At 39.8% G+C, this 14823-nt stretch overlaps 2 protein-coding genes across 6 annotated transcripts in view; one reads left to right on the top strand and one right to left on the bottom strand.

Annotated features, from left to right (window-relative positions):
* The window catches only part of LOC133733758 (receptor like protein 22-like), a 40434-nt gene extending 38507 nt beyond the window's left edge, over window positions 1–1927 (top strand). Inside the window, exon 3 of the mRNA XM_062161394.1 lies at window positions 468–1927. Coding sequence (XP_062017378.1) covers window positions 468–1673 — 1206 coding nt within the window. The 3' untranslated portion in view covers window positions 1674–1927. The remainder of the gene's footprint in view (window positions 1–467) is intronic.
* Window positions 1928–2396: 469 nt separating this feature from the next.
* Window positions 2397–13055, bottom strand: LOC133733761 (putative DUF21 domain-containing protein At3g13070, chloroplastic). 5 transcript variants are annotated; one of them, XR_009857880.1, is made up of 9 exons: window positions 12654–13055; window positions 11867–12487; window positions 11701–11766; window positions 11246–11361; window positions 9343–9475; window positions 3991–4088; window positions 3800–3864; window positions 3229–3305; window positions 2397–3099 (listed from the first exon to the last, which is right to left on the bottom strand). XR_009857880.1 is itself a non-coding variant. In XM_062161400.1 (9 exons), the coding sequence occupies exons 5-9, from the start codon at window positions 9379–9381 to the stop codon at window positions 3039–3041; spliced, it is 369 nt and encodes a 122-aa protein (XP_062017384.1). In that variant the 5' UTR covers window positions 9382–9475; window positions 11246–11361; window positions 11701–11766; window positions 11867–12487; window positions 12654–13055; the 3' UTR covers window positions 2397–3038. The 5 variants fall into 5 exon arrangements, 3 of the variants coding, with proteins under 3 accessions (XP_062017384.1, XP_062017383.1, XP_062017385.1); XM_062161400.1 differs by having other exon boundaries at window positions 3800–3893; XR_009857881.1 differs by lacking the exon at window positions 9343–9475.
* Window positions 13056–14823: the final 1768 nt, after the last annotated feature.

Here is a 14823-nt window from a genome sequence, read left to right as displayed (position 1 = left end):
GTTTTGGTGGCCAGATACCATGGACGTCGCTTTTAAACCTTGAGCAACTCTCTGTATTGGATCTTTCAAGCAACATGTTTGTGGGTGAACTTCCAGAAATTCATGGTAATTCCACAAAAGCATCTTCAACTTTACATGATTCTTCAAAGAAACAACTTGTTGGTGGTTCTATTCCTATGGGTTTGACCTTTCTCATTTTGTATAACAACTCGCTTTGCGGAACAATACCATCTTGGGTATATTCTTTGCCATCTTTGGAATTTTTGTGGCTCAGCGACAACGAATTCACTGGTACTATCAATGATTTCCAGTCTCTTTCCTTGTCGCTTCTTGATTTAAGTAATAACAAGCTTCAAGGCATGATTCCGTACTTCCTGAGAACCTCAACCCAATTAACATCCCTAGATCTTTCCGACAACCAGATTCAAGGCAATGTTCCTATTCCATCACCTTCAACACGCGTCTTTTTGATGTCGAACAATCAATTGACTGGAGCATTGCCATCCACCATTTGCAACCTGACTTCTGTCCAAGTAATTGATTTATCTAAGAATAGCTTGAGTGGCAGGATTCCTCAATGTATAGGGAATTTCAGTCAAAAACTCTCAGATTTGGATTTGCATTTGAATAAATTTCGTGGCAAGATCCCTTCAACATTCCCAAAGGGAAACATCTTGAGGGATCTTAACCTTCGTGGAAATCAGTTGGAAGGGACACTACCAAAGTCTCTAATCAATTGCACAAAGATGGAAGTTCTAGACTTGGGAGACAACAAGCTAAACGATACTTTCCCGAATTGGTTGGAGTCTCTTCCCGAGTTACAGGTTCTCATCTTGAGATCTAACAGACTGTATGGTCCAATTGGCAGTCCAGAGACAAGATTTCCCTTCAGAAAACTGCGAATCATTGACCTCTCCCACAATCAGTTTGGTGGCCCTTTGCCAACAAAGTACTTTCAGAAATTGGTGGCTATGAAAAATGTGCAAGATGATGAACTGAAGTACATGGGAGAGTCCTATTACCAAGACACAGTCACAGTGGTAATGAAAGGCTTGTATCTTGAGCTGGTCAAAATACAAACCATGTTCACAACCATTGATTTTTCAAACAATGTTTTCACAGGAGAGATTCCGGGGGTGATTGGCAAGCTTAAATCATTGAAGGGGCTTAACTTCTCTAGTAACAAGCTTAACGGTTCAATTCCATCCGCCTTCGTTAACTTGACCAGTCTCGAATGGCTGGACATCTCCTCAAACGTGCTTTCCGGTGAGATACCAAGGCAGCTAGCCGATTTGACGTGGCTTGCTAAGTTAAACCTATCAGGAAACCAGTTGGTTGGACCAATACCTCGTGGCAAGCAGTTTGAAACGTTTGAAAATGATTCATACAGTGGAAATTTGGGGTTGTGTGGATCTCCACTGTCTAAAACATGTATCAACGACGAAGCACCTCAACCACCAACGTTTGATCAGCAAGATGGTGATATGAATGTATTTGATTGGAAAATAGTATGGATGGGTTATGGATGTGGAATGGTAATTGGATTGTCTGTGGGATATATTGTTCTTTCCATTGCGAAAGTTGATCGGGGGGTAAGGGTCATGGGAAGAAAAATAAGGAGCAGAATGGCGAAAAGGGCCAAGAAGACTAGTGTTGGAACTAGAAAGTGGTGATGGTCTTTTCCTTGGTTACTACTTACTCCAAAGGCGTTCTAAACTTCTAATGAATACAGTTCAACAAGTCCGCCCACATATCATATTCTAGCCCCTGCTGCTATGTTTGTTTCTTTTATTATTTTTTCTTATTTTAGACTTGCTTTTTGTTTCACTTTATAGGGAGGGGTTTTGGTCGATGTCCCCCTCTCCCGACTTGTATTTTATCTTTCTACTTTTGAGTTTCAACAAATAAAAGAATGGAGACTTTTGAGTTTCAACAAATAAAAGAATGGAGGGACGGGTGATGAGATTCCGGGTAGTGGTCCTCTTTCTATTACAGAAAGTTGGCGCCTTGCGCGAAGACCACTAACAAGAGAATAATATCGCCTAATCCTCTATTAAATAAAAAACAAAAACCTTCTTTTCAAAGAAAATAAATAAATTTGCATTGGTTTTCTAATAACAGAATATATATAGCATATGAGTATATCTTGATAGTAATTTTTCTTAGTAGTTAAAGAAGCTATCGAAGAGTATGGGTTTCATTCTTTCTAGTGGACACAACCTCCTATTGACAAGATGAAATGAAGTGCCTTCATGTATATTCTTGTGCGACAACATAGTAGGAAAGCTACGCTGTTCGTTATAATGCATCTCCACACTAGACTTAATTTTCCGTTATGTCACTGAACTCACCACTTTGTTAAAGTAAATATAGTAGCTAGTCGTGCACTCTTTGCTAACTGATGCATGTTTGAATACATTATTTATTATAATATGGAATTTTGTAATTAAAGTTGGGCAAATACTGAAAATAACGTACTGTACCAAAGATTTTGCTTTTGGTAGTTGGTAAGACCTATTAATCTGACCATCACAGGCTTATGTCCACCTACAAGTTATATTAGCTATGGTAAACATCAAACCTGTAATTGTCCAAAAACTATTGAAACATGAAGTTAAACAGTACATAAACATTCTGATATGATTATGATGATCAATGATACGTTCTTATTGTGTAGGCGATAAGAAGGAACAGCCAGCAGATGCTTGGCTCGTGGAACAGTGTAGACCAAACTCCTCCGTCAAGTCCAACTCGGTAACAAACCATCTGGAAGTTCCCAATCGAAACAATGCAGAAGTTGTGCCAATACTAGCTTGACCACAACTAGCCCTAATTCAATTCCAGGGCAACGTCTGCGACCTGACCCAAATGGGATAAGCTGAAAGTGGTTTCCCCTCAGGTCTATATTACTCCCTGCAAACCTTTCGGGTATGAACTCGTCTGCATTGGTCCAAGCATGCTTGTCTCTCCCGATTGCCCACACGTTTATGATAACGCGCGATTTTTCGGGTATGTGGAAGCCATTAACAGTGCAATCTTCAGTAGATGCATGGGGAAGCAACAATGGTGCCACTGGATGTAGCCTCAAGGTTTCTTTCACTATTAAAGAAAGGCAGGCAGGAGTAACATAAGTTAAGCACACAGATTGCACCACTATACCAAAAGGCAGGGACGTCTAACTAGTATCACATGTGGAACTTAGTTAAAGTGAGAAAGAATCTAACTTACCAAAAACCTAGCAACTTCTGTGGGATTGTGAACAGCAACACTTTGGGAGTTATTTTGGTGACGAGCAAAATAAGAACCTTGCATCATTAAAGGGAGGACCAATATTAGATATCAGTTCCATACAAATAGTATTTCCTCATATGTCATGGCCTTCCCTAACAAGTGAGGAGAGGACAAAACAGAACACTGATTTTGCATTTTAACAAAATTTCAGTCTCAACACCCAATGTATATAACACTAACATCTGACACTTGATAAGAGGTCCAGCGAATTTGATCAATCTCTTTGTTGAGACTGCATATAGAAAATACCCTACTCAGTCAAAAATGAAAGAACATCACTTCGGTGTCCGCTCCAGATACCAAATATATTTTAGTGTTGTGTTTTACGAGATTACTGATATAGGATAGAGTACAAGTTATTGGCATTTTCAACATTAGAAGCTTGATCATACAAAATATCTATGATATAAGGACCACTAAAACTTAAACTGACCAGTACCCAGTTTATCACAAACAAACTTTAGAACATCCAACTATGTATCATATCAAGCAGGGAAATGAGACATACAGTCCTTACTCCAGTTGCTGCACTAACACCAGCTTCACCAAATATCGCTGTTGCAGCCTCTGTAACTAAAGCAGATGCTCCAATATTGACAACACTGAGTACACAAGTAAATTTTACAATAAGAAGTTATGTTCAACTTCATGACAAAAGAAAGGAAAAACAAATACCAACAAATATGAGAAGGAAAGTACGTTGTGCCAATAAGTATGGTTGCCAAGAACCAAGTCACATCATTGCGAAGCAATCCGAAGACACCATTTTCAGGCTCTTTCTCAGCCAACTCACGCACCTGACACAAATAAATATCAATTAAGTAATCTTCGTTCAAGATTCTACCAGGTTAGATCACTCACATTCTTTCAAATCAATGGTTTGGATCATTGCCCTGCTTATGAAGATTCTAATGTGTGTAAATTCACTGGATAATGATACATTTCAAAGACAACACATTATTTAGATATAGGAACCCAGAAGGCCAAAAGCCCAAAACCTATAAAGCTCATACATTCCGAGGCATAATGTGCTAATTGAAGATTCTAATAGGTTAGTTTTTTTTTTTTTTTTTTTTTTTTTTTTTTTTTTGGTACATATGGGGCCAACAGCCCAGACAAAACAAAGAAAAGGAACTAGCCAGCACCCCTGGCCTTAAAGCCTCTAGCTCTGGGAACCCCAATTATATCATCCAAAAGGCATTCAGTGATCAAAGCAGGGGGGTCCTGCAGGATGCAGATTCCTTTAGCATGCAAGATACTGTTCTTAGCTAGGAGATCAGCAACCATGTTGCGCTCACGCTTGATGTGCTTAATCTGGATGAACTCAAACTCATGCATCAGTTGTCTACAGTTCATGATCAACGTTCCCAAGGGATGGAGATTAATATTGTCATTATGCATAAGATTGATGAGCACAGAGGAGTCAGATTCAACTTCCAATTTAGTAACCTTTAGGCTCAACGCTAGTTGCAGACCATGATAGAGGCCCCAGGACTCAGCTTGAAGGACCTCACCTGCACCAACATTAATCATAAAGCCACCACACCAAGCCCCAGTGTCATCTCTTATAACTCCACCTGCTCCAATAGCACCATTGCTGACTCTGGATCCATCAACATTAAGTTTGTGGTTTCCAGTAGCAGGTCTAAGCCAAGGAAGCATATCAGCATTTCTAATCAAATGAGTATTAGGCTTAGAATTAGCCTTAACCCAATCAGTAGCATAGTTAAAGATAACTTCAGAGGGATTATAGGGAAAACGGAACTCCACATCAAAAACACTCTTGCACCTCCATTTCCAAATAAACCAACAGCAGAAGATGAAGAAAATATTCCAGTTCAAGTTATTCATGTGATAGCCTTTTTGCAACAGGTTGGCAAAAATCCAGTCTTCCCAATTTAAATTGAAAGTATTTAGCATGTTGGCAGGGATAGCAAAGGAATGCCAAACCTGCATAGCCTTGGGACAGTCTCGAAAGAGATGTAACATAGTTTCCTTGGTGTTTATGCAGAACTGGCAGGAAGGATTGGATGTGAGCTTACGTTTAAAACGCTGTTCATTTGTTAGCAGCTTGCTTGAGACAAAAGACCAGAGAAATATTTTGAGCTTAGGAGGAATAGGAAGGGACCAGTTCCTCAACCAACCATAACTTTGGCATCCCTGTTCATCACAAAGTATCCTATAAGCAGATTTAACAGAGAAGATCCCTGATGAGGTACCACCCCAGATAATTTGGTCAGGAGACTCGGAGCCAGCTATAGGGATAGCAATAATTTTGTCAATAATCTCATCAGGAAGGTTAGCTTGTAACATAGGCAAGTTCCAATTCCTATCAATCCAAAAAGTTTGGACAGTAGAGTTTAAGTCAATGCTATCAAGATTTAAAGCATGGTTTTTAAGCATGCCACATGGGGACCACTTGTCTGTCCAGAATTTTGCCTCAGCCCCATCACCAATTCTCCAACTCAGACCTTTTCGCAGGAGATCAGCACCATAAACTATACTAGACCAAGTGCTAGAGCAATTCAAGGGCTTTTTATAATTGTTCTGCAATAGGGAGGCAGAGTGAAGATATTTTTTCTTATAGACTTTGCTCCATAAACCTTGATCATCCTGCACAATTCTCCAGCTGGCTTTTGCAAGCATGGCCTTATTCATATCAGCTGTCTTCTTTATTCCCAACCCACCAAAGCACTTAGGCCTACACACCATGTCCCAGTTTGTGAGATGAATCTTCCTTTTCTGCTCAGTGTCTCCCCAAAGGAAATCCCTATTAAGCTTATCCAATTTGTCACAGGTATGAACAGGGAGCTTTGCAGTTTGCATAGCATAAACAGGAATTGAAGAGTTAACAGACTGAATGAGAGTTAATCGACCAGCCATATTCAAGGTCGTACTCTTCCAACTAGCCAATCTAGACTGGACCTTATCAACAATACCAGTATAGGTGTTTTTATTAATCCTTGCATGAATCAAAGGCATGCCAAGGTACACCCCGAGGTCATCAGTTAGGGGAGAGCCACAGATTTTACTAATAGCAGAAGCAGCTGCATTATCAATGTTAGGAGAACAATAAACCATAGATTTCTCAAAATTGACTGATTGGCCAGATAAGCCACAGAAAAGGTCCATGCATCTCTTCAACACTTTGGCTTGTTTAGTACTTGCTTCAGAGAAGAGAATTAGGTCATCCGCAAAGAAAAGGTGCGACACATAGGGTCCAGACTGAGAGGATTGGATAGGTTTCCATAGGTTGACTTCAACAGCAGATCTAATAAGATGGGACAATTTCTCCATGCAGAGCACAAACAAGTAGGGTGAGAGAGGGTCACCTTGTCTGATCCCTCTCCCACCAATAAAAGTATCCGAGAGCTCACCATTGACAATGATCTGATAGCTAGCAGTTGTAACACAACTCATAATAAGCTTGACAAGGTTATCCGGGATTCTAACTTCATACAGAACCTGCTCAATAAAGCTCCAACTAAGTTTATCATAAGCTTTGGAAAGATCAACTTTCCAAGCCATAAACCCTTTAGCACCCTTAGAGTTTTTACACTTGTGCAAAATTTCCTGAGCGATCATGATGTTATCAGAAATATGCCTATCAGGGACAAAGCTCACTTGATTCGGACTAATCCATTTCCCAAGCAAAGGTCTAATTCTATCAACAACAATTTTAGAAATTATCTTGTAGACAGTGCAACAGAGGCTAATAGGCCTAAATAAATGCATATGTTGAGGAGCTGACACTTTCGGCACCAAAGTAATGAGAGTATGATTGAGACCAGGAGGAATTGTACCAGTTTGAAAAGCATCAGTCACAACCTTAATAATCTCATTGGAGCAAAGATGCCAATGCTGCTGGTAGAAGAGTGCCGGAAACCCATCAGCTCCAGGAGCTTTGAGCCTGCCAATTCTGAAAAGAGCATTATACACCTCAGAATCCAAGATAGGCCTGCCCATCAACAATAAATCATTATTATGAGTTTCAGGGAAAAGAATAGGAATATGAAATCTAAGATCCTGTCTAATTTCAGCAGAGAAGAGATTCGAGAAAAACTCCACAGCTATTTGCTTCATGGCAGCTGGATCATCTGTCCAAACACCATTAAAATCAAAGAGACCATCAATCTTGTTTCTTCTTCTTCTCACCACAGTAGTTAGATGGAAAAATTTTGTATTTCTGTCACCCTCACTTAACCATTTATCCCTTGATTTTTGCTTCCAAAAGAGAGCCTCAGCATCTCTAATCTTTTCATATTTGGTAATCAGCTCTTTCTCCAGATCTTGCAGAAAGGGGTTGTCCTTTCTACCCAAACTCCTTTGGATACCACATATTCTAGCTAAAAGAGTCCTCTTCTGTTTGAATATATTGCCAAACACCTCCCTATTCCAATCATTAAGAGAATTAGCCAGAGTAGTGGTCTTGTTGATAAGATCACCAGAGCACGAGTTCCATGTTCTAGCAACCATCTCATCATAGCTGTCGTGTTGCATCCACATAGCTTGGAATCTAAAAGGGGGGTTTTTCCTTACACGTCTAGCATCAGGGCACAATTTGACCAGTATAGGGCAGTGATCAGACTTCATTCTAGCTAGATGAACAACACAAGCATCAGCAAAAAGGATTCTCCAATCACTGTTGCAGAAGCATCTATCAAGTCTCTCCTTCACTGCATTGTTTGTCCATGTGAAGTCAGCACCTTGGTAACCCATGTCAACCAGACCATTCCTACAGACCCAATCTTGCATGCCCCCAAACCTATAGTGCTTGGAGCCACCAATCTTATCAGAGAAGGAAAGCAGTTCATTAAAGTCTCCCACAAGCATCCAAGGTAGATTGATAGTCTTGTATAAATTATCCAGATAACTCCATAGGCCACTTCTAGAGGTATTACAGGGACTAGCATAAATCCCAGAAAGTAACCAACTCTGAGAGCCACCCCAGGAGATCTTCACAGATATGGACTGAAAGTTCGAGTCCAAAAAATCAACATTGAATTTGTTTTTATTCCAAAGAAGCCAAAGCCCACCAGAAAACCCATTAGCTTCCATTACTTTGAAATCAGTAAAACCAAGAGAAAGAAGACACTTCTTGGCTCCCTTGAATTGGATACGAGGCTCACAAACAATTAGTAAGTCAACATTGTGCATTTTAACAAGGTCCTGAATTGAGGACCTAAACTTCTCACTCCCAGCTCCACGAGCATTCCAGAATAGGATGTGATCCATAAAAAAGGTAGAGGGGAGGAGGGAGACTTCCCAAACTAGGCATCAACCATACCTTCCCCCACTTGGGAAGGCTGGTCATCATCAATGGTCAATTTGCTATTGTCAGCAAAGGTCTTCTCCGCAAAGCAATCAGAAGCTTGGCTCATATCAAGATCAGTCCTAACATGCAGGTTACTCTCCTCAGGGGGACAATGACCAAAAATTGCAGCAATTCCATTACCAAACACATTCTCAACATTTTCAAAGGAGAGCTTTTTGAAAACATTAGGTTGTTGTTTAGTAACAGAAGAAATAGTACCTTTAGACTTCCTTTGGTATTGCATAGTAGATTTGGAACCACTGCTACTCTCAACATTGGAGACATCTTTCATTGGGATTCGATTAGTAGCTTTCAGCGTTCCAGAAGTAGACGCGCCAAATCCAGCATCAATGGGGCCAGGAGCTAAGCCAACTTTGCCAGTGGTGGCCTTAGTCAAATTCTTCTTCTTCTCTTGGAAGCTGGTCCATAGTTTCACAATAGGGACAGGTGATGTTTTTGTCAAATTGTCCGGGATAATCTCAGGTTCAGTACCACCAGTGGCACTAGAATCTTGGAAGGGCGCGAATTATCTAAACCATTAAATTTTGAAAGAATGTGAGTAACTAACCTATTAGAATTACAGTTCTGCAAGATTCTAATAGGTTAGTTACTCACATTCTTTCAAAATTTAATGGTTTAGATAATTCGCGCCCTTCCAAGATTCTAGTGCAGTCTATCATTCACTAACTAATGGATACACTTCAAACCCAGAAGGCGAAAACACATGAACTTCATACCTTCCAAGGCCATAGCGTGGTAATCGAAGTCTCTGCCATTGAGAAAAAAGCCGAGAGACCCAAAAGCGCCGCCAAAATCAAACCATGCTCTTTAAAAACCTGAAGAACCAGCAGCGTCTTCGGCCAAGCATTTCTGAACATTAACATGCACTTGTCAACAACCCCATAGCTTGCATTGACCACACCCCTCACAGCAAAAGGTCTCCTAGACCCATACACCAAAACCCCACAAACCATAGCTGCTAAAACAACTCCGCACTTCACCATTACCCTAACAAAATCAATACTCGAACCCAAAACAGCATTTGTACCACTAGAACTCTCACTATCTTTACCTACAGCTCTCAAACGAGCTCTATTCGCAAACAAGTCAACTCCCTCGCATCTTGGACCTAAAAACCTCCCAAAATCGCTAGTGTCAATGCAATTCGACACCAATCAAAATGGGTATCGATTATTTTGCACGAAAACCTTGGTGGGGAAATTCTTCTGCTTATGGTAATATAAGAAACTCAATGATTTCAAACCAGAAATGAATCTGGGCGGGCTTAGAATTGAAGACTCAAGCGCCATAGCACCCAAAACCAGAATTTGAACAAGACCCAGAACGCAGAGTTCAGCTCCCAAGAACTAATCAAAGCCAAAGAATCAAATGAATGATTTTTTTTTTTTTTTTTGGAATATCAGAATTGGATGCTCAAGTGTGGATGGGATGGGAGGCTAAGGTTGTGGGAGGAATTGAAGATGAAGAGAATGGGAAGAAGAGGGTCATAGTTGAAGGGAAAGGGTGGAGAGATAGAGAAGTGGGTGTGGGATACATGTTAGGATTGTTGTAACATGTTTGGCTGTTGGAGTTGGCGGAGTGAGCAAATTGAGCGTGGGTTTTTGTTTGTTGCTGGTGAAGACGGGGGGTTTGGTAGCGGCAACTTGTATTCAACTTGATTGTTTGCTAGTGCTAACCCAACCCTTGTGTTTTTGTTTGCTCTTTGCTTTCTGTTTTTTTACTCGTGTTAGTCTAGTCGGAAAAGAGTTGAACCTGTCATCTATTCCAAGTTTCCAACATTTTGATTTTTGTCCTATTTTCGTTTCACAGCAATTTATTGAATTGGATCGGCACGTACAAGAGGGTGAGAAAGCATCCTCTTGCACAGCCAAATTAGGCACACGTATTGCCCTATTTACATTAGATTAACCACATAGTCAAGTTCACATTCCCTCATACAATAAAAAGTGTCTCTTGTTTTGCAACTTTACCCACGACTCTTTTACATTCTCTCCAAACATAAGAAGAAAGTAATGAAGTAAATTCTCGCATTAAATGTTTTGATTTTATCTAAAAGGTACCTATCAAACACAAGGTTCTCATCTCTTTCTAGAAGCGTGTAAACAGTTGTTTGTGCATGCGTCTCTAATTCAAAATTAAGAAAACCAGAGAGCCTTCAAAGACATCGAATATATGGGCCTTGAGCTCAGTGACAATGAATTATCGAGGAACTACTGGACCAAGGAAGCCTTGACAATGTAACAATGCACTGTGCCTCCTCGGTGCTTTCTAAGTTCTAATATAGTTCTACTTCTAAACAGTAAAAAACAACAAAACTTTATCTGATGTTTTAGTTGTATTTTGTTCCAATACAATATTATTGCAATAAGAATGCACAAGCTAGATACACCTTAACATCAGTTAAAATGTAGTCTCTTTAGCATTATCCATTATGAATAGAGTAGAACTAGAAACTAATGTTCAAAGCCAAAATAAGCAGGCGAACAAATGCCACAAATGGAATTATTAACTATGAAATTGCTAAAGATAATAAAAAAGTCGGGAGAAAATAGAAATGGTATACCTATATATAGATTTCAAGACCAATACTCAGGATTTAGAACTGAAAAGGATAAATACCTCGGGCATTTTCACATTTAGATCTTCAGAGAGCTGGTCTATAGATGTGTTTGCATCCACATCAAATACTCCCTCTGCACGCATTACGATGTAGCCAGTTTTTTCTGAATCTCCTCCTGTTCCAGAATCAAAAATTTCAATAAGTAAATGCGAAAATAGTAAGTTATCAACCAGTCAGAAGTACAACAGCTGATTCTGTCAGAGTGAAGTCCTAATTAAATCCTTATAATAAGATCCTTAATACAACCCCCAAAGCAATAAAGCATAGTTTTGTGTGTATGGAGTGAAGGCTCATTTACCTTACTCATAAAAAAGAAGGCTCATTTCTGGGACCAAAAAGAATTGTTTAATTGTTTATATCTAATTGTTTTGTAAATTAGTTGTGTCTATGGTTGTGCCCTTTGCCGCTTCTATTGTCAACGACATATCAGAAAGAGGTAGACAAAAGACCATACCTTGGAATCATTTTCATCAAATATTTCACCAACAATTTCCTCCACCACATCTTCTAGGGTAATTATCTGTTTCACCACAAAACAACTTAGGAGGCAGGTTGCGTAACTTGTTGAAGTTTTAACAGCAACATTGGATATACTAAACTAAAATGACGACGTAACATACCCCTACAGTTCCACCATATTCATTGAGAACCACAGCCATGTGAACCTTCCGAATGCGGAATTCTCTAAGAAGATTCCAGACTGACATTGAATTTGCAAAATAAATCATACTACTTAATACATTTGAAAATTACATACCAGATGGTGTAAGATGTTCCAGACAAAAACAGACAAGTGCCTGCAGTTAAGGCACGACTAGGACGTGATTCACACGCGCCGTTTGGTGAGAGTGTCTGCTAACCACCTGGGGTGGTTATCCATATGGGATTTAACAGGACGTGATTCACACGCGCCGTTTGGCAGATCACCAAAAATGATAGTTAGGCTCAGTAAAAAAACGTTTCACTCTGTCCTGTTAGAGTCATTCTCTCGCCCTGGTAGGCTACAAACTACAAAGGAAACATCATCCATTCTTCCAAAGTCATTTTCACCGTTAGCTGCAGAATTTAGCCGGGATTTGACCGACTCGATCACTCTGATCTTGAATTTTGACACCAAATTCAATTCCCTATTCAATATTTGACCTGCAAATTGAATTTGGAACAGGCAAAGAGAGAGAGCAACAGAAGGGAGAGAGAGAGCAATAAACGTCGATCAATGCTCGGCCAAACCTCAGATTATACTTTTGGAGGTCAATGAAGATTCAGAGAAGCCAAAACAGCCGCCGCCTCCCGGCGACGGCGACGGCGTCCGAAACCAACCAAAAACACAATTAATCATCACATGATCGAATTCAAAAAATAAATACACTACCGTGTAGAACTTAACGAGGTGATTGATTTTCATACCACATGCAGGTTAATCCGTCGCCGGAGCCGCCAGAATTTACCCAGAAACCGTCGGAGCAACTAGGTTAATCGGTCGACTAACGATTAAACCAAACCATTGGAATGCCGACGACGGCAAGACGAAAAAAATGGAACCAGTGCGACGTCGTGCGGTGACCGGACGGCGAATATACGTTCGGGTCACATTCTCGGGTCGCCGGGTTGGAAGCCTCGAAACTTCTAGGCTTGAAGATCATTGCCCCGGATTCTCAGCTTGGATCAAGAGGAGCTCGCAGAAGGAGAGTGTAGCCAAGGTCATTCCAGAGGCAGAGAAAGTCATTGAATTTGTGACCGTGTTTAGGAAGATGATGGGAGCTTAAGACTGATCGAAAGGCTTGGTTCTTTCAAAACTAGCTGGCTAGCAGTACTACAGATTTTTTTTTTTTTTTTTCCCAAAATTTCTGGGGACCATAGCACGGGTGTCCAAAAAAATCTCCAAAAGTTTTTACAGACTTGTAGCTAGCGTCCTTTTATTACACAATATTATAAACCATAAACCCTAAACCCCAAATCCTAATTTTTTTTACACATTATTTGTTAACACACTATAAATACATGGGTTGTCTCAGTTTTTCAATTTCCAATTTCAATTATATTGATTGCACAAAAACTAATGTGATCTAACTTGTTTATTAGTTTTATCGACAAGTATAAATTATATATCATATGATAAAGACAACGAAAGTTGTACTCGCTGGGGTTTTGTAGAGTGAATCGGCGATTGCGACTCCAACTCCTATTCAGATTCCTCAACCTCTCTGTCATTTTCTAATCGGTCCTAAGTTCTAACCATGCATATTCTAAGGCTTGAACCATTTGGTTTGGTAATTTGCTCAACATTGAAAAACTTTGGATGATGGGCATGACCTTATTCTAGGTCAAGTATGTGCAACAGGTTTTCTCTAACTCGTCATTTATTTATTGAATTATTCTGGTCCCATGTTCTTAATTAATAACTGATAGTTCTGTACTATTACCTGATGAATGCATCAAAACTAACATTAATTGTTGCTCTGCTTCATATTCTTCCCTTAATTTTCACTGAAAATGCTTACTCTCTGTCCTGTTAGGCATTTTGTTTCTTCAATATGATGCTGTATACAATGCATTAGATTCACGAGCAGAGAAAGGTTTAGATTACTTTTTTTTCTTTTTCCTGGGGAAGTTATTACCTGGCCATTTTATTTATTAGTTTAGACAGGAGATACAATAGCTTCATACCTGGAAACAAGGCTAACCAGGATGGGACAACATCAATTACAATAAACAAGCGATATATAGCTGAATGGGGGGCCACATGTTAGATGACTTCAGAACCCACTACTAATTCCTATTTTAGGAACACTTGAAAGAACTCAATTTTGGTCATTTCTCCAATTTCTATCGTAATTATCATCGGAAAACTTTCACATTTTGATCAAGTTTTCAGTTTGAGAATGCTAGATATCCCATAGACAATCCTGTTACCATATCCAAGACCCATCAAAACTACTTCCAATAAGATATCTTCAGTTGCTCAAAATCATCTTTTTGTTGAAAGGAAGATGGATGTGCCTCCTCATTAATGCTCTCCACGCAGTATGGATCAGACAAGTTTATTTTTTTGAAAGGTTTAAATGTTCCAAGTGAGGTCACATTAGGCAATTCCCCGTAAGAGATATCTAACAATCCAAGATCAGTGAAATTATCAAAAGAGGATGGAATGGGGAGAGTGTCTGCTGACCATCCATGGTGGTTATCCACATGGGGGTTTAACAGGACGTGATATACACGCGCCGTTTGGTAGACGAAGACTGAAAAAGTGTTGGGTTCAGTAAAAAAACGTTTCACTCTGCCTTTATTGTTTGAATGCACTCTCTCCTTAGTAGACTACAAGGCCTTTTCTTCGCTTGTCAAGGCATGATATCCAGACTCTATCTTCTGATGTTTCTATGAAGAGTTCTGGAATACGCCCAGCTCATGGGTCATTAAAGATAGGGGTATCCAGGTAATCTAGTTCAACATTCGTAAATATAGTTTAACTCTTCCATGGTAAATCTAGTTCCAAGTCTTCAACAACAGATTCGGAAGAAATCCATGTCATCAGTCGCAGTCCGTCATCTCCCAGTCGTTGTCGCTCACCATAGCCGGA

Source organism: Rosa rugosa, chromosome 2 (genome assembly GCF_958449725.1).
Source record: "Rosa rugosa chromosome 2, drRosRugo1.1, whole genome shotgun sequence".
Taxonomy (NCBI): domain Eukaryota; kingdom Viridiplantae; phylum Streptophyta; class Magnoliopsida; order Rosales; family Rosaceae; genus Rosa; species Rosa rugosa.
Note: the sequence above shows the minus strand (reverse complement) of the source record. Positions and strands in the feature narration are given on the sequence as shown.